We start from the raw sequence: 23,555 nt of genomic DNA, 5'->3' as shown, positions 1-23,555 counted from the left end.
CTAAAAGAATTATTAATAATGAGATATAACATGGGAAGAGAAAAAAAAACAGATGGGGAGAAACTCCATTACTTGTGCTAATGGGGATTGTTCTCAAACATTTCTGACCAAAAAAAAAAAAAAAACCCCAGACCCCCCGCCCCCCCGACAAATTCATATTCAATCAACCAGCCCAGCAAGCTGGTCAGGCCCAGCACAGACAGAGGTATTGTCTCTCAGAAGCATTTGGAAGAGGCAGAGTCAGTGCAAGAGAACAATCTGAAGCAAACCGGAGTCCAGATCACTCAAAACTAAACCCTGGTTTCTTCTTGCTTTCTCCCCACTTGGTTCTCTCACTCTCCTTTCCCCTCCTGCTAAAAGGTAACTAGTGAGCTTCTTCTAGATAAGGAATTTTGGATTATATCTTTAAAAGGACACAATATCTAAAATATGTCATAAACCAACAACAGTAATAACATACAAGTTACATGTAAGTACAGGACGGCGCTGTCAGACCCCAGACTGTTGTCCACCTGCACGGTCACTCGGAAAATGCCCACATTGTGATAGACGTGTTTGATCCCATCTTCCATGGAGCTGAGGTTGACATAAGACACTGCGATGCCATCCCCGAAGTCCACTTGGATGAATGTCCTCTGGACGTCACCCTGAAAGACAACATCAGAGGAAGCGGAGTCGGCGGTGCTTGCCTGCTGCTTCTCCAGGGGTTGGGGCTTGCCTGAGCCCCGGGCTCAAAAGGCAGCCCTGGTTCCCTCCTATAGCTGGGAGCACCTGTCTGTGTGACAGGATCCCTGTGACATCCCTTGGCAGACAGGAGTTTACTAAGATGGATGCTCTCCAAATCTGAAGGGCACCAACTCCCAAAAGTTTCAAGATTTGGAAAATTAAGTGTTTGATTATCAGCTCCAATTTGATATTCAGTTTCTCTGAAGGCTTTGTTTACAGTCTGATCATCCACATGAATAAAAGATTTACATACACAGTTTAAAAAATTCAGCCGCCCTGACATAGTCAAGGACCTCTTCCCATGTGTTCTGGACCCCCAAATCCCCTTCTTTATTTCTGGTTCCCTATCTGTGTTGGAGGAAGGACAGAAGACACCTTGCCTTACACATGATATGACATTGGACTCAGCTCTATTATTGTTTAAGATAATGATGGTTATTTTGTTTACATTTCAGCATTTTGTACTATCAAAATGATCTCATTTTATTCTTCACAGAATCTCAGTCTAGAGAAAAGTGGGCAATGTTTGTTCATTTTACAGATGAGGAAGCTGCAGTGAGGAAAGTTTTAACCATTTGCTCAGAGTTATCACAGCTAGTTAGCAGCAGTCTTGGGATTTGAACCCATCGCTCTGGACTTGGGTTTCGTTCATTATAGGGGGGTAAGCTCCTCCCAGCTCTAATCCTGTTGTCCCATTAACCGGCTGGATGACTTCATGCAAGTCATTCAGTCTCCTTTGGTCTCAGTTACCTAATCTGTGAAATGGGCATATTAGTATCTTACCATCTTAACTCAAAGGTTGTTATAGAAGACACGTGAGTAATCAGTAATCTGTAAAATTCGATGCCAAAATGAATGACTGTAAAAACAATGCAGCTGTAAAAGACTTGCTATATCCCTTTAAAAGCTTGACTGGAATCATATGATTCTAAATTTCCCACTAGTAGGCAGGAGAAGATAAAGTCTGCTTTATAAAATCCCAAACCTGTGAAAAAAAAAAATAGCCTGTGGAATTAGTTGAGATTCTTAAGGAATAAAGTTTCTTAGAAAAACTGACAAAACCCAGCATCCCTCACAGACAGTCCATCGTTTAACAAGTTTTTTTGCTTGTTTTGTTAGCTTTTCCCATTTTGCGGGTGGGGAAGAAAACAAAAAACCTTTGAAATAGAAATGTATTTTCAATTAAGTAAGGTTCATATGGTATCATATTTTTTGAAAAGGGCAAGTTTAAAATGCTGACATTTAAAAGATTAATTCATAGGGAAAGGAAAAGCAATTCAAATCCTATGAATCTATGTGACCTACTCTTCTGATCTGTGCCCAGCCAAGCATTGTGTGAGGGGGTACACGGCAGCTAACCCTCAGTAAGGACTTGGGCAAAAATTCTCCCCTAGGGTGGGAAAAAAAAACTCCATTCAAAATTATGAAACAAATATCCACAAGCCCAGACATTGTGCAATTACTTGAATTCCCTTTACTAATAAATATAAATGTCAGCTATTCTTGCTGACTTGTCCTTCATTTGGACAACCACATTGGACTGATCAATTTCTCATTCTGTTTTTGGTCAGTTTCCTCCCATGTTTTCTGTATTTTCCACAGAGTTGCTGCCAGCCAATCCTGGGTTTGGGCATGGAGGAAGAACCCACCTTAAAATCTACTCACGTTATTTGGGACAAGTGTCTCAGGGAAATACCAGGAGTAGCTAGGCTTAACCAGGTTATCTACGGAATGAAACAAGCAACATAGTTTCTGAGAGAGAAAGAGGTTGAGAGACAGACAGAGAGGGAAAGAGAGGTGTAGGGTTCTTCGTGGAGACAGAGTGGACATCAGGTAGGGTCACCATTTGCAAGAAGAAAGAAGGGAGATTCGCCTCTCAGCTGATTCTACTTCGGCCTCCACAGAGAGAGAGCAGCTACCCCCGTGACTGGGGAAAGTACAGCTTTGGCTGCCACTGCGTGAGTCTACCTTGCCTTGCTCTTTCTGTCTGGTATTCACCACTCGGGTGTGGCTCTGGACTTAGACCTCTTGTCAGTTACTTAAAACTCCTCCCAAGTTCTGTCTGGATGTCCACTGTCTGTGGGCCTGATAGCATTCCTAATTCTCCACAGTGGACAATGTGCTCCGTGTACGTCACAGGTGAAAGGAGGGAGCCTCACGGCATTTGGACTAGTGCATCGGTAGGGCTGCCAATAGAGTGCAGGAGCCAGGCTTTTAGAATATTAGGTCAGGTACAGGGATGGAGATATAGATATTCAGATATATGTATATTAGGTTTACCACACATCTGAGAGCCCCAGTGGGTAAAGACATGGAATCCCCCAATCAAATGTGAGATCCCCAAGGCCTCCTGATGTGGGCGCAGGCCTCTGGGCTTGGTGTTCTGCACAAGGAGAAGAGAGCATCCAGGGGCCAAGTCTGACAGCTGAAGGCGGCAGATGCACCCCTGCTTGCTGTAGCTTTGCCCACTCCAGTGGAACACACTGGATCTCGTGCCTTTGCCGTCAGGGGCTCTCAGGTGCTTGGAAAACCTAACACAGTTGTAGCTGCATCACTTTGGGGCTCACCTATCATCAACCTCTGACTTCCTTGGGCTGCAATTACCATCTCAGGCAGGGATACCAACCCCTTTGAGAGAATAAGAAACAGGACAAAGGGAAGAATTCCTGAGTCCTAGGTCACCATTTGATTAGGCATGCCTGCCCTGCTTTAATGGGGTCATTCTTTCTTTCTTCTGGTCATTCATTAATTCAACCATTGACAGATATTTATTAGGTGTCTATCTTGTGTCAGGTACTAAATGGAGAAAACGCTGTTAAGTAAATTATAACCAACCAAACAAAACAGATGTAGTCTGGGCTTTCTTGAGTAAAAAAACTACTGGTGAGACAGATGGACTTTAATAATCACAAAAATAAATAAAAAGCTATTCTAGGGGATGATGTCAGAGGTCCATGGCATTGTAAGCTTGTACAGCAGGGAGAAGTACAGAGCTGAAAATCTAACCCAATTGAGAACTTCAAGAAAGGCTTCAAGGGGCTTCCCTGGTGGCGCATTGGTTAAGAATCCGCCTGCCAATGCAGGGGACACGGACGGGTTCAAGCCCTAGTCCGGGAAGATCCCACATGCGACAGAGCAACTAAGCCCGTGCGCCACAACTGCTGTGGCCATGAGCCACAACTACTGAGCCGGTGCACCTAGAGACCATGCTCTGCAACAAGAGAAGCCACCGCAGTGAGAAGCCCGTGCACTGCAACGAAGAGTAGCTCGCCACAACTAGAGAAAGCCTGCACGCAGCAACGAAGACCCAACGCAGCCAAAAATAAATAAATAAAATAAATTAAAAAAAAAAAAAAAGAAAAGAAAGGCTTCAGGAAGAAGTGATATCTGAGCTGAGAAGGCTTGAAGGAAAGAAATTAACCAAACAAAGGACATGAGCGAGAGAGATGGAGGTGAGGAGTTCAGGCAATGGGCACAACAGGAACCAGGTGTGCAAGGGCCCTGTGGCAGAAGGGGGTGACACAGTTAAAGGAAGCTAATGATACAGGCACAGTAGGAACATGTGAAATTAGACTGGAGGGGAGACGATGACATTTTAGGACTTGGCGGCCAAGTTTCTGACTTCGATCTTTCTCCTAAGAGTGATGGGAAGACATCAGTGTTTGAAGCAGGGGTGTGGGGGAAGATGGAATGATAATATTTTTAATTCAAAAAGATCACTCTGGCTACAATATGAAGGATGCACTGGAAGGAGGCCCAAGTATTCTGGAAAGCCAATTAGGCGGTAGTTCAGGGTAGATGATAGGTAGATTGATATATGAGTTGCAACAGGAAATTACATTCACCTTCCTGCTAAATTGATTCCCATAGTTTATTGGTTTTGAAATCAATGAATCTCAGCCTTTGATATCAAAATCTCTTATAGAAATTAAAAGAAAAAAAAAGCTGATGTTGGGCTTCCCTGGTGGCGCAGTGGTTGAGAATCCGCCTGCCAATGCAGGGGACACGGGTTCGAGCCCTGGTCTGGGAAGATCCCACATGCCGCGGAGCGGCTGGGCCCGTGAGCCACAACTACTGAGCCTGCGCGTCTGGAGCCTGTGCTCCGCAACAAGAGAGGCCGCGATAGTGAAAGGCCCGCGCACCGCGATGAAGAGTGGCCCCCACTTGTCGCAACTGGAGAAAGCTCTCGCACAGAAACGAAGACCCAACACAGCCATAAATAAATAAATAAATAAATATTTTTTTTAAAAAAAGCTGATGTCCAGTTACCATCCAAGACCCACCTCCTGGTTCGGGACCTCTGGGGAGGATGCTTGGTCCTGCTGTGGCCTGAAAAAGGTCCACAGCTGATGCTGGGCTGCACCAAAGGTTGAGGCCCACTGGTTCAGACTGTTGAACGTTAGGTTTTCTTGTGACTGAATTCATCTAAAGATGAATACAGTACAACACGAGCTGATGCCATTCCTATTCCACCTTGGCACAATGCTGAAAGTTTTCCCAGGATGTTTCAGGATTCTAAGTGCTAAGGATGCATTCATAGAGCCAGGAATGGAAGAACTAAACTCACTGCTAGTGACTGGTGCACAGTCACAAAAGTTCCACCACACACTCGGTCAAGGTCAGTTCTCTAGGAAAACGAGTTGCTGGATAATATGAAGGTAATTTGTAGACAGGGCTGAGATGTACCCTTAAGGCCTGCATCTTCAGTACCTAACACAGTGCTTGTAGATGATTCTTTTCTGTTCAATACATTTTGAAATTTTAAAAAAGAAAAAATAAATTTTGAATATTGTGCATTTCTATCATGCTTGTTTATTAAAGTGCTTTCTTATATATTACCTCATTTGGCTGTTTGGACCTTTGGGAGACACCAAGGGAAGATGTTATTTCTATTTGCTATACCAGGAGAACTGGGGCACAAACAGGTTAAACAAGATGCCAGAAGTCTCATAGCTAGTAAGAGGCTTAAAAACAGGTCTAAGATGATTTGTGGTTTAAGCTTTATCCTTGCAGCTCAGTCCTTGTTGAGTTCCTTTCATTGGAATTTACTTGCAATGCCTTTTAGAGTGAGAGAAAGGTGATAACAAAGGCAAGCCTCACTTTCTTTTCTTGTTTAGACTCTATTCCTGGCTTTGACCGTTTCCCCCTCCGACAATATTTTTGCTTATAAGTGGAAAGACGGGTTGTTGTAAACTCCATACACTACCCTTATGTCTTCCCTCTGGTGAGGCAGTGTCATGTTCAAGCCATAAAGAAGTTAGAGAATATGGGAAATGATAGGCATTCATAATCAGTAATCAGGAAAATCTTGTGTATCAAGAGGTACTTCAACCTAATGACAAGTCATTCCCGAAACACAACCTAGGCTGGGAAATATCTAGACTGTCACATAAAATTCTTTAGACCTAATGCCATTTCGTCACATGCCCTAATATAGACACAGAACCGAGAGTACTAGCTCAAAAGAAGTGCCCAAGAAAGGCACAAAAGCCAAGTGAAATCCACACAGGGATTCTCCAAGGGCAGCGCTGGCTTCTGTAATAGAAAAACAAATATATCAAATGGCCACAATGAAGCCAAGATTAACCTGAGAAATGAAAGGTGTGTGAACCTATCAGGTCCTGTAACAGGGCTTCAGAGAAAAATGGGAAAACAAATGCTACAGTAACTTAATACTGACAGCCTCAGTCCAGAAATGAGACTCCAAGACCCACCTGAAGGCATTACGGACCCACTGCAGATAGAAACTGGGCTCGTTTGTCAGAGGCTGGTCCTTGCAAAGCTCGAGGGTTGGCCTGGCTCAGGTTTTACTGAAATTCAGTCGTGGAAGGTGCCTTACAGTTTATGCAGCAAAAACTACATTGAAGTGAAACACCTATAGTATAACCTATTTTTAAATGCATAAAATAACACAGTATATGTACTGTAAGTCTGTATGTGTTTGCATGAGCATAAATGTGCTGGTTAAAACAACCCAGCCTGTTAACACTGGATTACCCCAGGGGTGAAGTGAAGTGAGGGGTAGAGGAAGATCAGCAGGGTTAAAAGAGAGGAGTAAAGGAGGGGCAATAAAGATTTCACCAAATTTAAAAGAAGCAGTGAAGTAGGGGATAACATAAGAAACATCACAAAACACAATAATTTATCCCTACTGTTACTATAAACATTTAAATATTAAGTATATAGGAAATAACCAGGAGGTAACACAGACATTGGTTAGATTGATCATGAGATACAGCCGACTTTGGTCTTGGATTTCTATTGTTATTTTAATGTTTTTTGAGCACAGTATTTGAACAAAGATATCACTAGGGGCATTAAATGCCAGAAACAAAAATCAGACATTTCAGTCTTTCTTCTTATGGCTAAAGGTATTTGGGCAGGATGGAGAGTGTGAAATAAAAATAATCCACATTTTGGGAAGGTAAATTGGTGCAGCCACTATGGAAAACAGTATAGAGGTTCCTCAACAAACTAAAAATAGAGCTGCTATATGATCCAGCAATCCTACTCCTAGGCATATATCTGGACAAAGCTATAATTCAAAAAGATACATGCACCCCTATGTTCAGAGCAGCATTATTCACAATAGCCAAGACATGGAAACAAGTTAAATGTCCATCGACAGAGGAATGGATAAAGAAGATGTGGTACATATATACAATGGAATACTACTCAGCCATAAAAAAGAATGAAATAATACCATTTGCAGCCACATGGATGGACCTAGAGATTATCATACTACGTGAAGGAAGTCAGAAAGAGAAAGACAAATACCATATGATATCACTTATATGTAGAATCTAAAAAATGACACAAATGGACTTATCTATGAAACAGAAACAGACCCACAGACATAGAGAACAGACTTGTGGTTGCCAAGGGGGTGGGGGTTGGGGGAGTTTGGGAATAGCAGACGCAAGCTATTATATTGAATGGATAAACAATAAGGTCCTACTGTATAGTACAGGGAACTATATTTAATATCCTGTGATAAACCATAATGGAAAAGAATATGAAAAAGAATGTATATACATGTATAACTGAATCATTTTGCTGTACATCAGAAATTAACATAACAGTGTAAATCAACTATATTTCAATAAAATAAATTAGAAAAACAAAAAATAATCCACCTTTGCCTTGCACGTCCTACTCCAGGGTATGCGACTCAGGTTAGCAACTTTAGACTCAGACTGGCAAGGCTTTTTATGGCTGAGTCTCAAGAAGAAACAGAAAAGGAGATAACTATGGTATAATGTTGCTCTGGCCTCCAAAGAAGAGATTTTGTCAGCAGGTGGAAAGGAGTTCATGGAGAGAAGTGCTATCCCCCTTGTGCTTATTCAATAAGACCGACCTCTGGCATATGACTTATTACGTGAGTTGTGCTAGTTAAGATTGTTCTAGAACATCCCCTGACGGTCACTAAGGGAAAAGAGAGAGAACATTTCTCAAAAGTTTTCTGTCCCAGAAATAATAACAGCATTTCTCTCTATAGTTTCTCATTGAATCTTTTAAAAAAAATTTTTTTATATTTTTGTTATATATAGCTTTTTATTTTTATTTTTTTAACATCTTTATTGGAGTATAATTGCTTTACAATGGCGTGTTAGTTTCTGCTTTATAACAAAGTGAATCAGCTATATGTATGCATATATCCTCATATATCCTCCCTCTTGCATCTTCCTCCCACCCTCCCTATCCCACCCCTCTAGGTGGTCACAAAGCACCGAGCTGATCTCCCTGTGCTATGTGGCTGCTTCCCACTAGCTATTTATTTTACATTGGGTAGTGTATATATGTCCATGCTACTCTCTCACTTCGTCTCAGCTTACCTTTCCCCCTCCCCATGTCCTCAAGTCCATTCTCTACATCTGTGTCTTTACTCCTGTCCTGCCCCTAGGTTCTTCAGAACCATTTTTTTTTTAATTCCATATATCTGTGTTAGCATACAGTATTTGTTTTCCTCTTTCTGACTTACTTCACTCTGTATGACAGTCTCTAGGTCCATCCACCTCACTACAAATAACTCAATTTCATTTCTTTTTATGGCTGAGTAATATTCTATTGTATATATGTGCCACATCTTGTTTATCCATTCATCTGTTGATGGATACTTAGGTTGCTTCCATGTCCTGGTTATTGTAAATAGAGCTGCGTTCCTGAGATCAACCCCACTTGATCATGGTGTATGATCCTTTTAATGTGCTCTTGGATTCTGTTTGCTAGTATTTTGGTGAGGATTTTTACATCTATGTTCATCTGTGATATTGGCCTGTATTTTTCTTTTTTTGTAACATCTTTGTTTGGTTTTGGTATCAGGGTGATGGTGGCCTCGTAGAATGAGTTTGGGAATGTTCCTCCCTCTGCTATATTTTGGAAGAGTTTGAGAAGGATAGGCGTTAGTTCTTCTCTAAATGTTAGATAGAATTTGCCTGTGAGTCCATCTGGTCCCTGGCTTTTGTGCTTTGGAAGATTTTTAATAACAGTTTCAATTTCAGTGCTTGTGATTGGTCTGTTTATATTTTCTATTTCTTCCTGGTTCAGTCTCGGAAGGTTGTACTTTTCTAAGAATTTGTCCATTTCTTCCAGGCTGTCCATTTTATTGGCATAGAGTTGCTTGTAGTAATCTCTCATGATCCTTTGTATTTCTGCAGTGTCAGTTGTTACTTCTCCTTTTTCATTTCTAATTCTATTGATTTGAGTCTTCTCCCTTTTTTTCTTAATGAGTCTGGGCTAATGGTTTATCTATCTTGTTTATCTTCTCAAAGAACCAGCTTTAGTTTAATGATCTTTGCTATTGTTTCCTTCATTTTTTTCCCATTTATTTCTGATCTGCTCTTTATGATTTCTTTCCTTCTGCTAACTTTGGGGTTTTTTTGTTCTTCTTTCTTTAGTTCTTTTAGGTGTAAGGTTAGGTTGTTTATTTGAGATGTTTCTTGTTTCTTGAGGTAGGATTGTACTGCTACAAACTTCCCTCTTAGAACTGCTTTTGCTGCATCCCATAGGTTTTGGGTCATCGTGTTTTCATTGTCATTTGTTTGTAGGTATTTTTGATTTCCTCTTTGATTTCTTCAGTGATCACTAGGTTATTTAGTAGTGTATTGTTTAGCCTCCATGTGTTTGTATTTTTTATAGATTTTTTTCCTGTAATTGATATCTAGTCTCATAGCGTTGTGGTCGGAAAAGACACTTGATGCAATTTCAACTTTCTTAAATTTACCAAGGCTTGAGTTGTGACCCGAGATACGATCTATCCTGGAAAATGTTCCATGAACACTTGAGAAGAAAGCGTATTCTGTTGCTTTTGGATGGAATGTCCTAAAAATATCAATTAAGTCCTTCTTGTTCAATGTATGATTTGAAGCTTGTGTTTCCTTATTTATTTTCATTTTGGATGATCTTTCCATTGGTGAAAGTGGGTTTTTAAAGTCCCCTACTATGAATGTGTTACTGTCGATTTCCCCTTTTATGCATGCTAGCATTTGCCTTATGTATTGAGGTGCTCCTATGTTGGATGCACAAATACATACAATTGTTATATCTTCTTCTTGAATTGTTCCCTTGATCATTATGTAGTGTCCTTCTTTGTCTCCTGTAATAGTCTTTATTTTAAAGTCTATTTTGTCTCATATGAGAATTGCTACTCCAGCTTTTTTTGATTTCCATTTGCATGCAATATCTTTTTCCATCCCTTCGCTTTCAGTCTGTATGTGTCCCTAGGCCTGAAGAGGGTCTGCTGTAGACAGCATTTATACAGGTCTTGTTCTTGTATCCATTCAGCCAGTCTATGTCTTCTGGTTGGAGCATTTAATCTATTTACATTTAAGGTGGTTATTGATATGTATGTTCCTATTACCATTTTCTTAATTGTTTTGGGTTTGTTATTGTAGGTCTTTTCCTTCTCTTGTGTTTCCTGCCTAGGAAGTTCCTTTAGCATTTTTTGTAAAGCTGGTTTGGTGGTGCTGAATCCTCTTAGCTTTTGCTTGTCTGTAAGGTTTTTAATTTCTCCATCGAATCTGAATGAGATCCTTGCTGGGTAGAGTAATCTTGTTTGTAGGTTTTTGCCTTTCATCACTTTATATATGTCCTGCCACTCCCTTCTGGCTTGCAGAGATTCTGCTGAAAGATCAGCTGTTAACTTTATGGGGATTCCCTTGTGTGTTATTTGTTGTTTTTCCCTTGCTGCTTTTAATATTTTTGCTTTCTATTTAATTTTTGATAGTTTGATCAATATGTGTCTTGGCGTGTTTCTCCTTGGATTTATCCTGTATGGGACTCTCTGTGCTTCCTGGACTTGATTGACTATTTCCTTTCCCATATTAGGGAAATTTTCAACTATAATGTCTTCAACTATTTTCTCATTCCCTTTCTTTTTCTCTTTTTCTTCTGGGACCTCTATAATTCGAATGTTGGTGCATTTAATGTTGTCCCAGAGGTCTCTGAGACTGTCCTCAATTCTTTTCATTCTTTTCTCTTTATTCTGCTCTGTGGTAGTTATTTGCACAATTTTATCTTCCAGGTCACTTATCCGTTCTTCTGCCTCAGTTATTCTCCCATTGATTCCTTCTAGACAATTTTTAGTTTCATTTATTGTGTTGTTCATCACTGTTTGTTTGCTCTTTAGTTCTTCTAGGTCCTTGTTAAACGTTTCTTGTATTTTTCCATTCTATTTCCAAGACTTTAGATCATCTTTACTATCATTACTCTGACTTCTTTTTCAGGTAGACTGCCTATTTCCTCTTCATTTGTTTGTTCTGGTGGGTTTTTTACCTTGCTCCTTCATCTGCTGTGTGTTTCTCTGTCTTCTCAGTTTGCTTAACTTACTGTGTTTGGGGTCTCCTTTTCACAGCCTGCAGGTTTGCAGTTCCCTTTGTTTTTGGTGTCTGTCCCCAGTGGGTAAGGTTGGTTCAGTGGGTTGTGTAGGCTTCCTGGTGGAGGGGGCTGTTGCCTGTGTTGTGGTGGATGAGACTGGATCTTGTCTTTCTAGTGGGCAGGACCGCATCTGGTGGTGTGTTTTGGGGTGTCTGTGAACTTAGTATGATTTTAGACAGCCTCTCTGCTAATGGATGGGGTTGTGCTCCTGTCTTGCTAGTTGTTTGGCATAGGGTGTCCAGCACTGTAGCTTGCTGGTCATTGAGTGGAGCTGGGTCTTAGTGTTGAGATAGAGATCTCTGGGAGAGCTTTCATCATTTGATATTACGTGGAGCCGGGAGGTCTCTGGTGGACCAATGTCCTGAACTCGGCTCTTCCACCTCAAAGGCACAGACCTGACACATGGCCTGAGCACCAAGACCCTGTCAGCCACACGGCCAGGTACATGGGGAGTTTCTTGCCTTTGGGGAAGTCTGAAGTCTTCTGCCAGCATTCAGTAGGTGTTCTGTAGGAGTTGTTCCACATGTAGATGTATTTCTGATGTATTTGTGGGGAGGAAGGTGATCTCCACATCTTACTCCTCCACCATCTTGAAGGTCTCTCCCTCATTGAATCTTCATCCCTAAAAGACTCAGACCTAAAAGACTGTTAAAATTTGCCTAGAGTCACAAGATTAGTTTGAACCAAGCTCTTCTTAACTCCAAGTTCATCACTACTACTTCTTGTTCAGAAGACACTCGAAGTATTCCATGTGCTCATTCCTAGATGGATGCTGAAGAATGGATTGACTGGTATGTAAAACCAGAGAGCGTCTGTAAGCCTCAGTAACTAAAACCCATTAGAGGAACGCCAGCACAGATCAAATTCTTCATTAAATAGTGATGTGAGAGGAGCCCGGTGTAATACTCCATGCTCTATAAAACACCATGGAAGCTACAAAGCGCAATTTGTGAAGACCTCTCATGATATGAGTGTTTGACAAAGAGTGAGATGGCTGTAAAAAGGAATCCACTGCTGACACTATGTTGGAACTGCCATTTTATAGTGGTCAACCGAGTCCTTCTAGCACAGGACAACACCAGTCTATGATAAAATGCAGTTGCACATGTCCCATCTTCTGCTCCTAGCTCTTGATCCTCTCTGGCATCCCTTCCAAGAAGTACTACTATTGTTGAAAGCTGAGGCTGCCGCACCAGATCAGCTGGGAGAGAGTGTTTCCTGGCTGTCTGGTTTGAAGCATTCCCTATGTGCTTCTATTCAGTTTCAAAACTGAGCTCTGGACATAATCCCAAGATATCTAGATATCGGCACAATTGCAAAATATAGACTCAACCTCCTCCCCTTGCCTATTTGGAGATGCTTTTCAATAGCACAGGCATCTCTCCAGATATGCAGACCTCGGGTTTCTCTGGGAACAAAGGCAACAGTAAACTTGGATGCTTTGACCTGAAGGGAGAACATTCACAACAGTAAGGAGGGTAGTCCATGGGGTTTTATGATTTCACCAAAAAACTCAGGTCTGACAAGGCCAGTGATGCCAGGGAGACCAGGCTATGGACCCACCAAATAATTTGATTGGATGCGTATTTCGCCTTCGCTCTGATGAAATACAGATGGCTTGACCCTTCTTTGAGGACTATGATCCTTGGAACTTGCCTAACTAAATATCCAAATACTTCTGGATCTAATGCTCTGACCAAGAATTTCCTATTAGAACATCACAAAATGGTTTAATCCTTCACTTACATATAAGCTGTAGCACCATGTGTTTAAATGAACAGCAAATTTCCCAATTTCATTTTTATGTCTTCTGTACTTGTCTGGCTTAGAATGGAACAGAACACCATGAGTCAGGAGGAACACTTGGCTTGTGTAAGTAGATAAATGACCATAAGCAAAGGCCTCCTTACTCCATCTAGACGTTGTGGTACAGAGAGGTCAGAACCTTGATCCATTGTGCTTTCAAAACCATTTTTAGGTGGTAAAGGGCATTGCTATACTATTACCGCTACGTGGTGGCTTCAGGAGTCACCCCAGCAGCCTTTGGCAGGAAAACTATGGGGCTGCCCAATAACGTAAATTGTATAAATGTTTTTGAATGACTTTTAAAAAATCACTCTAAAAGTAAACATTCAGGTATGTCATAAGAACAAGTTACATTTTGAAAGAAAGAGTAGTAGGAAGATTCCTTTAGGAATAAACCTACAATGAGTTTCTCCTATTAGTAAAATATGTAATAGAAATATTTTGACCTCATTAGAAGAAAGAAGAACAAAGAGAGAAAAGCCATGATGAATTCTTCGAGAAAACTGTAGAACATGCATAAAATTTGGAAGAAGAAAATTCAAATTGCTCATAATCGTACCACCCAGAGATCACATTGCTACACTGGTGAATACCATATTAACCAATGATAATGTGCGTGCACGTGCACACGCGTGCGCACACACACACACACAATAACAATGGCAATACTGAAATTATTACACTGTTTTATGCTCTGCTGTCAAAATTTCAAATAGCTTTCAGAATTTTTATACCCAGCATCACTTGGTGGACTTAACTGAGTCATGAGATCCTGTCTATGAAATGGATATTTGACTTCTTGCCCTGGATGTCACTTCATCACTTTTCCAAGTTATTAGGTTGTTATGAGATGTAAGTGACTTTACAGAGATCTATAGAAATCCACATCTCTATATGTGGAAGAGGTGCCCTAAAGAAGGCAGGTTGTGACCTAAGAGTTAGAAGACCTGGTTGAATGTCCCTTGAAATGCATTTTACAATTGGACTTCAATTTCTTTAGCTATAAAGATGGGCAGATGATGATGATCCTAGTTGTCATTTCTAGGCCAGGTAAACTGTCATTTTCATAATTCTATTATTCTTGTAATTGGCATTATTGGACATCCACACATATTCCAACAGGCTGCTGAAATAATCTCTGCTCTTCGGCGAAGATGCAGAACTTATCCAAGTGCTGTTGTCACGTGATGGAGACTTCCCATTGCATGTGAAGGGTGGGTTACACAGAGGAATGAGATGGTAAGACAGAGAGCCATGGAATAATGAATGGCAAAGTACAAAGCCAGAAACCTGAGGAAGTTACACACTTGGGTAAGAACTGTGTGGTTTGGTGAAGCCCTGATTCAAGGGGTGGTGGACACCAGTGTTGGAGGGCCCGAGGCAGACAGGTAGAAAGATTGAAAATCCAAACTGAAGATTATTTCATGACTCCTGCCCTTGGGATATTCACTGTACTGGATCTCTCAGTAATGAGCCAAGTATCTCTCTTTGCTTGTCAAGGCAGACTGAAGTTCTTTGCAAACATCTATTCTCTGAAACCCTAAAGAATAGAAATACACCAATGCACATGGACCAGTATTGAGGAGAGAGAAAAGTGGAGCCTTAGAGAGAACTGCTAACCTGAATACAACCTGAACTTCAGGCATCAGCCCTCTTAAAGACAACCTATATTGCCTGCCTCATTTCCTTCTTTCCTCTTTAATCCGGAGCAACAAGGGGGAAGAAATGAAGGGCTCAATTACCTTGCTAGAGTCAAAGAGAATAAAGCTGAACAGAGTAAGTAATTATATATGCATGAGAAAAGCTCTTAAATCTCCACGGCTCACTGAAATCAGCTCCCATTCCTTTGTGTGGAAGAAGAAAACAGCTGAACCTTCTGAGATGGATCTGGGCTGGCTTAGAAAGTGACACCTGCCTGGACTTAACACTTCCTGCTAACTCTTTATGCCAACTCTTCCTGCAGATGAAAAAGTAGATCAGATTCCTTTATCAATTCAACAGATAAGTGTCTCGCAGATACAAAAAAATTATCAAAAGTCAACTTCTCTATCATCCGATGGCTGGCAGCATCCTGCAGTATTTATGAAGTGCTATTACACTGTGGTTACTTTTATGTGGCCGTAAGTCTTTCAATGTATGTGAAATTACAGCTCATTGAAATCCATTTAATGAGGACACAGCCTTCACGTTTCAGAGTTAAATCTCACAGAAGAAGTTATAATCATGAATTTTCCTTATTACGTTCCAGTCTTTGTATGTAAATTGAAGTATTAAAACAATGACATACGGATCAAAGTTTTTAATTTTAGTCCCTTGCCTCAGATTTAATTTAAAAGTCTTAAATTATGCAGCGAATTGCATCTCTTTATTCTTACAGCTATTTAAAACAGATTTAATTATTTCCCATAACATGCAGACACTACTTCTGCCTAGCAGTCCTCTCAAATGAATGCCTTCCAAATCAGTTTTGCTGAGCTCTTAAGACTGATTAGGTCCTTTGCCATCCATCCTGTGCCTTCAGGTTCTCGCATTGGATTTCTCTAGAAAGCCGAGTTATCACATTGAAAGTCTATAGACTCACTAGGTGCTCACTAGTGGTCCAGAGGACATCCATCTTAAGCAAATCTTCAGACAGAGATGCTACCTCTCATTGCTGGGGTCTCACTGCAAAACACCTTCGATTGGCTTCCTAAAATTCAGGTGTCGTAAAATGTAAAATGTTCGGCTTCTTAAACACAACTTCATGGATTCCTCCTCTCCCTTCTTGGTTGGTCCCTGGATCAATGTTCTTTGTCCTTAAGAAAACAGTGATGCATAAATGCATAGTGTGAGTGTGAGTGTGTGTGTGCATGTGTGTGTGTTCTTGGATCTTCCATAATGAGTGAGTCTGGGATGGAAGCAAGACTGGCTCCTTTGCCTTGTTGCTTCTAATGAAGATTCTTTTATTATGGTAAATTTGGAGAGAATCCTCAAAGCAGTAGGGATGGGGTTCCCAACACGGGAGCTTTTCATCAACTTCAACAGAATTATGCGGTTCTCTGAGTAACCAAGCTGTAGGATTTTGAAGGACTTGTGTTATGATGTCATTGTGTCACCTAGATGTGGGGGTGGGCTCACATGCTATTTACAAAAAGGGATTCCATTTCCTGCATTTGTCAAATCTGCAAAATTTTGGCTCACGCACATCCTATCGTACATGGAGTTACAAGTTGGCATCAGTGTTACTTAGCGTTTGATTATCTTCAGTCAATAAGAAGTTCTCTTCTTTGCTCTGGTTTTAGCAAGGTTTTCATTGATATTCTTATGTTAGAATTAGGACATGCACTAGAACAGAATATAGGAAGGGATTTGGATTTCAGATGAAGACTTTAACATGTTTGGGATGTTATTCAAATTTTAAGAGCCTTTTTCCTTTTAAGTTTAGACTTTATCTCTACATTCTTTGGGGAAGCCTATCCAAATCCACACACATTTATTGAGTTCCTATCAATATTGTAGGCACGGTAAGCAGAGATGCTAGAGCTGCAATCAGGCAGGATATGATTCCTATCTTAATAATACTGATCACTTATTGGGAGATGCCAAAAAGAGATGACTGCTATTATAGATTAGTAATATAGATATAGATATCTATAATAATCTAATATAGATTATTATAATTTAATTAAGTAAATTAATTTTCTTTTTGTTTTGAATGAATACAAAATATTTAGTATTTTCCATTTTGTGTGTTTAGATTTTTACTTAAAACTTGATACAGCAGAGGTCCTAGTTAACCCAAAACATGTAGTTCCACAAGCTGAAATATGTCTACTCATAAATGAAAAGTACATGACATAAAATTGGAACTCAGTAAAATATTTGTTGAAGAACAAATAAACACACATATCTAACTAGTTGGTGGAACGGTTGACTCCTCAGGTCTCTAATGCTTTAGTTGATACGCATAGGAGATGGAGCCTACACGGAGGGGTTTGTATGTAAGTAACTGGGGACAAAGACAGGCGGGGGCGTTGCATCAGTCCCCAGTCCAACCTAGCCTCGCAGACAGAAGACAAGTCTAGAGGAGAAAATTGAACCAGGAATAAACCATGAGACACAGGAGCATGATCTTTGGTGCCCAAATGATAAAATATTATACTGTCTTGGAGAGTCTTCTGCCCACATCTCATTAATCACACTACGGTGCCATATCAAAATGTAGCAGGGAACTCTTGGTCCCTTTGGCACCTGGAGGACTTGCTGCTTTAGGGGCATCAGAAGCATGGCATTAATATCCCTACTGTTATAAAGAATTGGCACTAGGTATGGGGGCAAATCAGATACTCTATTCAAAGTAAATTTAGGAGCAACAAATTCAAATGAGAAGTGAACTCATAGAAATTTTGAGGAGGATGTAGAGAACCCATGTATTACCAGTGGCACATGTCAGGAGTTTTTGTTTGTTTGGGTTTTAAATTTAATTTAGCAATATTATAACCTAATTCATACCTAAGACTCAGGAGAAGTTTGGTATACATGGATGTTAAAGTCCTTGAGTACTGCGTTCATATCCTATGTTTTCCACCATTCTTTAGAGTGGATAAAACAGCACTAGATACACTGTAGTCATTCAATAAATTGCAAAGAGGAGGATTTGGCCTCTCTCTTTGCTGAAATGGTTTTCAACAAGCTGATCTCAAGCCATGAATATTCTCAGAAAATCCAGGAGGAAACTCTTGATTTACATACTGACGAGTGTCTAAGAATACAGCAGCAGCCACAGTGCAGACTGGCTTGGGCGTAGATAATTTTGCCTGTTCTTTCTACCCCTTGATCTTTGTTACTCCTGCCAAGCATCTCTAGAGAGCCTTAGGAAATACATGAAGTTCTTTGCCAGAAAATGGTTGTTTCCGCCACAGAGAAGCAGTAGCAAGGCAGGAGAACATAGATCCTGGATTTGACTCCTGGCTCCATTACTTAGTAGCTGTGTGATCTTAGGTGAGTTACTCTGCCTTTCTGTGCTTCGGCTGTGCCATCTATAAAATGATAATGATAATATCAATACTTACTCGCATAGGGCTGCAGTGGGATCTAAATGAGACAATCCATGAAACACTCACAAACTGGACCACAGTTAGTGCTCAATCAATGTTAGACATCTGCATTATTATCGTGTCAACTTTCAGCGCTCCTCATCTTCTCTGAGACACTCTGCTGTCCTGTATTCTGCATTGTTTATCACACACCTCAGCCATGCCTACGTATATAGTCCAGAGATTAATAGAGAAACTGAGGTTGTTTCTGTAAGGTGAGCTTGCGACTCATTAGCACAGGATCTCACAATCAAATGTGAGGTCTCCAGGGCCTCTTGACATGGGGACAGTCTTTAGGGCTTGGTGCTTTGTACTAGGAGGCAAGAGCATCAAGGGGCCAATTCTGACAGGTGAAGGCAGCAGACTTATCCCTGCTGCTGTAGCTTTGCCCATTCGAGTGGAATGAACTCACTCATTTTTTTTCCCCTTTTTGTGCCCAGAAGGCATGAATTTACATGTCTTAGAACCAGATTCCCCAAGCTGTCCCCACGTCACCCAGCCAAGTTTGAGACGCCTGATCATCTTGGTTACATGGAAAGCAACAGTGAACAGATGAGAGCCTGGCCTCTGTCCCTGGAGGGTGTACAGAGGTTGGAGCTGAGCAGGCCTGATTTCTTGTTTCAGATCTTGCTCTACTGTATTCTTCAAAACGAAATAAAAATCTAAATTGTGAATCCTGCTCCAGCACTGACATGTGCTGCTTCAAAAGATGATGTTCTTCTGAGTATCATAATGAGGTTCCTTATGTCTCTGGGAAAGGGACCTTCACCTTCATCATAGGATATAGGATTGGCCTGGAAAATGAATCCCTCCCTAACAGTTTTCTTTTTCCTTATTGTTTAATGACCTAAATACTAAGTGTTTTATTTGAATTTCTAAAGTGATTTTTAAGTAAGCTTTTTGTTGAATACAGTACACATAAAAATATGCATATCATTAAATATACAACTTGAATTTTACAAAGTGAATGCATTTATTAATCACCAAGAAATTTAAAATTGCTAATACCACCAAAACCCTCCCTTCCACTCCCCCTTCAAAGGTAATAATTATTCTCATTTCTATCACCATAAATCAGTTTTGCCTATTTTTTGCAGATTAATTAAGTAGGCTCACATAATATGCATTTTTTTCAGTCTGATTTCTTTAGCTCAATATTAGCTATGAGATTCGTTCACATTTCTGTATGTAGCAATAGTTCGCTGTTTTTCATTGTTGTATGGTATTCCATTTTATATGTGTACTGGCATTTATTTCTCCATGCTAATGTTGATCAATATCAGTAATTATATCTTTATTTTCCATAACTTCCATTTGCTTACTGCCTCCTATTGATGACTGCTGTGGGGTTAAATTTTATATCTTATCCCATATTCATAAACATATTAATCATATCTCAGGCAACTGTTCTTTCTTCTGTTGCTTTTTTCCTGTTCTTGGTCCTGTTTCTTGATATATCTGTAATTATTTAAACACCCCAAATTTTATATGCAAAAAACAAGTAAGGCCTCTGATGTATGTTATTTTCCTAAAGAGGATTTGTTATAGCTTCTGACAGACATTTAAAATGGGGGAAAATCACTCTAACCCTTCAAAGACTGAAATAACGTCAGTTGGGATTTCAGGGTGTAGAGAGTCTGGTCTAATTCTGTTTTGTCCTTACTCCTAGCATAGAGCTTTCCAGGAGTCTCCAGAACCTAGTCTTGTATCGTTCACCAGGGCTTTCCTCTTGATAGTCCCTAACCTCAATTTTTTATCTCTCCCAAATGTAATACTTCTAAAAACTATGTTTGACTTCACAGCCTCTTAACTGACTACTTTCTATTTTGTCTGTATCCCTCAGATATTGTCAAATAACTCAAGGGAACAAAAGACACAGAATATTGTATGACTTCTCTATGCTTCCCTTCTCTCTGTGTTTTGACATCATCAGTCCCAGCTGACTTGGTAACCCTGAAGTCCAACCTCTATCTTCCCAGGCTTGTAAGTCCACCAACAGATGTTTAGCCAACACTTTCCATCTCACCTTGTACTGGGAATCTGAAAATCTGACCTCTTATACAGTATGATGTATGAATTGGCAAGGTTCTTGAGGGGAAATACAGCATAAAATGTTCATCACAATGAATTTCCCATCTCTCAAGAAAAGAATTGTAGCTTCTCAAATCCTCTCTCCTTCTGTGTGTAGGTCTGCCTCTCTCTTTCCCACTCTCTCTCTCACTCTTGCTCTAAATAATACATATATATCTGGTTTGCAGCAAGCTAGTCTGTCATAGCCTCAGGCAGAAGTCCCCACAGATTTATTTCTATGAAATGCAAGCAACTCCAATTGGTCTAAATTGGCCCATCTCTTTCTAGTTCCAGCTGAAGATCTTTGGGGAACATTAGTATTTAGAAAACTGAGTATGGTTAAAAGGCACTTATTAAGAAGATAGTAGAAAAGAGTATTAGGTTAGAGTAGTGGTTTTCTAAGTGGTCCTTGAACTAAAAGCAACAGCATTATCAGAGCCAGGTTTGCAAACTCATTTAGTTCACAGTTTTTTCTACAGGAATTAAAATACTAAGTATTTTGAGTAAACCTGACAATGTAATCCTAACTGCTTCATCTTTTCCCCTTCAAGTCACACTCTAGAACCTCTCAGACTGGTCTATCCCTCTTGACGATGCCCTTGTTTCCTTCTTTTTTTTTTTTTCTTGAAGCATGATGCATAACCTACCACCTTGTTAGAAATGCATACTCCTGGGTCCTACCTCAACCTACTGCATCAGAATCTTTGGCGACGGAGCCCAGGAAACTGTTTTAACATGCCCACCAGGTAATTCCTATGCATATTGAAGGCTGAGAGCCACTGGGCTATCAGAAGAGGATGGGGTAAGTCAATGTTGTATATCTTCATCCTGGTGTCATTATGAACTTTTAAAATCCCATTGTATTCACAAGGCCTAGCACAGTGTTGGCCATATTTTAGGTACTCAGAAAACATGGTTGAAGGTAGCATACCTGATTTAATAATTGAGATCATTTTATGAAAGTGTTTATCCTTTAGAGATCATCTTCCTCATTTACAAGATGACAAACACACCTGTGTACATTCTAATATACATAACATACATGTCATCTTATCCTACCATCTAAATACTCATAAATTTCAGACAATCATAATTTGGCAAATAATAATTGATGCTTATAATATCCCTGAGGTGTTATTAAAAAATAAACCTATTAATTGTCAAAGAAATTATACTGAATTATGTTTAGATTGGCCTTGATGCTATATGTATGACCAGCATGTTGCCTTTAGAAAGAAAAGCCAAGACCTCAGGTTAAGAGAGGAAGACAGCATTAGCAGCTTTTAGGTTAGTTCAGTATGTGTGTGTGTTAAGTTATTCTAGGAATACCACTGATGTATTCTGAGAAAACATTTTGCTAAAAGCGCCAACAAGGCAAGGTTAAATCCAAACAGAATCCCTAGCAAGTGAGAGATTCACTAAGAGAGAAGAACAACTTACAATGAAATAAAAATAATTGAAGAAATGTGTCAGAGAAAGTGAAATGATAACAACAACAAAAGCCAAGGAACTAAAAGTAGAATAAAAATTTTAAACAAAATTTAAAATTAAAAAAATATATATATGTAAACCAAGACAAAAAAACATGTAAAGGGAGCCATGACTCCTTAGGAAAAATCACTGGCTCTAGAAGGTAGAGGGGAGACGGGCCTCGGTCCTACCTCTTCCAGCTGCACCACGAGAGTAACATTGTGCCCTTGTTCCGCTGTCAGCTTTCCATCAGCGGTGACGATCCGGAGCCCCCGTGGGGCCTTCCCTGGGCACTTCTGTGGTTTGGCCGTGTACTGTTCTCTCACCCCATCAGTGCAGTTATTGGAAACCACCTTTCTATACCTAAATGGAAAAAAAGAAGGTCAAATTGTAATCCAGCTCATGATAATTTAGATCACTCCCAACTTTTGAAGCTGAACCTTCTTCTTAGCCTTGAGGGCTATCAATAACTACCTTTCCTGTTGCTCTGAAGATTACAGTTTATTCACAGAAAGTACCCAACAGAGAGCCAAATCATCATAGGAACACACTGTATCCATTATTAACATTTTAATTTACTGCTTTTATTTATTTAGTCAATCAATGAATCAAATTATTTCACTTTGGAGCTGCAGGAAATGCATAGCAGCAGTGGAAGACATGGTCCTTCCTTGCCCTCAGTAAATTTATGATCTAGCTGAAAAGATATACATGGATAATCTAGGAGATACTTCAAAGGCTATATAATTAAGGGTTAGAATGAGTAATATATATTGCAAAGGAATGTGTAGTTCGGAGAAAGAATAGATTCTTATGCATTATATGCTTCAACATTAGATACCATACAAGATGCTGTACTAATGGTACAGTGCAGAAAGTTGGCTAAATTTGATAGTTTTTAGTCAATATTTCATGAGGAGTTATACTGTCAAAACTGTTGAAACCTCATATTAAGGAGACTTCAGTCTACGATTAAGTAAATCCTTCCAACTGTTTTGCTTTCTTCTTCTTGTTTTAGCTTTAATAGGAAAAAAAAAAGAAAAAGAATTATCCTACAAATTTATCCTATACAATTGATCAGATTCATAGTAAATTAGAATCTGTGGGCTTTAAATAACTAACCTTTAAGACTTCTGAGGTTCAGTGTTACCTATTCATCATTTTTTGTGTGGAGTCCACAGCAACAGCTTTATGTATTCATATATTTGATTTCTCAAGTCTACCTGCTTGAAGTTATTGGTAGAGCTCAAAATGGAAGCAATCAAAGTCCAAGGTCTTTCCATTCTTCTATACCAGGAGTTGATAAAACTTTTTACATAAAGTGCCAGGGAGTAAATGTTTTAGCTTTGTAGGTTATATAGTTTTTATCACAAGTACTTAGCTCTTTGGCTGTAACACAAAAGTGGACATAGACAATGCACAAAAGAATGAATGCATCTGGATTCTAATAAAACTTTATTTACAAAATCTGGTAGTGTGCAGGCCTGCAGGCTATTGTTTTCCAACCCCTTCAAATCTAGCCAAAGTCCTTTC

The 23,555-nt window shown here is 39.9% G+C and overlaps 1 protein-coding gene across 7 annotated transcripts in view; it reads right to left on the bottom strand.

The window, feature by feature from the left end:
* The window catches only part of SORCS1 (sortilin related VPS10 domain containing receptor 1), a 556,698-nt gene that overhangs the window by 57,657 nt on the left and 475,486 nt on the right, over window positions 1-23,555 (bottom strand). For all 7 annotated transcript variants that reach the window (XM_082425095.1, XM_082425099.1, XM_082425096.1 and 4 more), the window contains exons 18-19: window positions 22,214-22,385; window positions 461-647 (exon numbers count right to left, since the gene is read on the bottom strand). In XM_082425095.1, the coding sequence (XP_082281221.1) occupies window positions 461-647; window positions 22,214-22,385 (359 nt within the window). The remainder of the gene's footprint in view (window positions 1-460; window positions 648-22,213; window positions 22,386-23,555) is intronic.

This window comes from Balaenoptera physalus, assembly GCF_965194825.1.
Source record: "Balaenoptera physalus genome assembly, chromosome: 14".
Lineage (NCBI taxonomy): Eukaryota > Metazoa > Chordata > Mammalia > Artiodactyla > Balaenopteridae > Balaenoptera > Balaenoptera physalus.
Note: the sequence above shows the minus strand (reverse complement) of the source record. Positions and strands in the feature narration are given on the sequence as shown.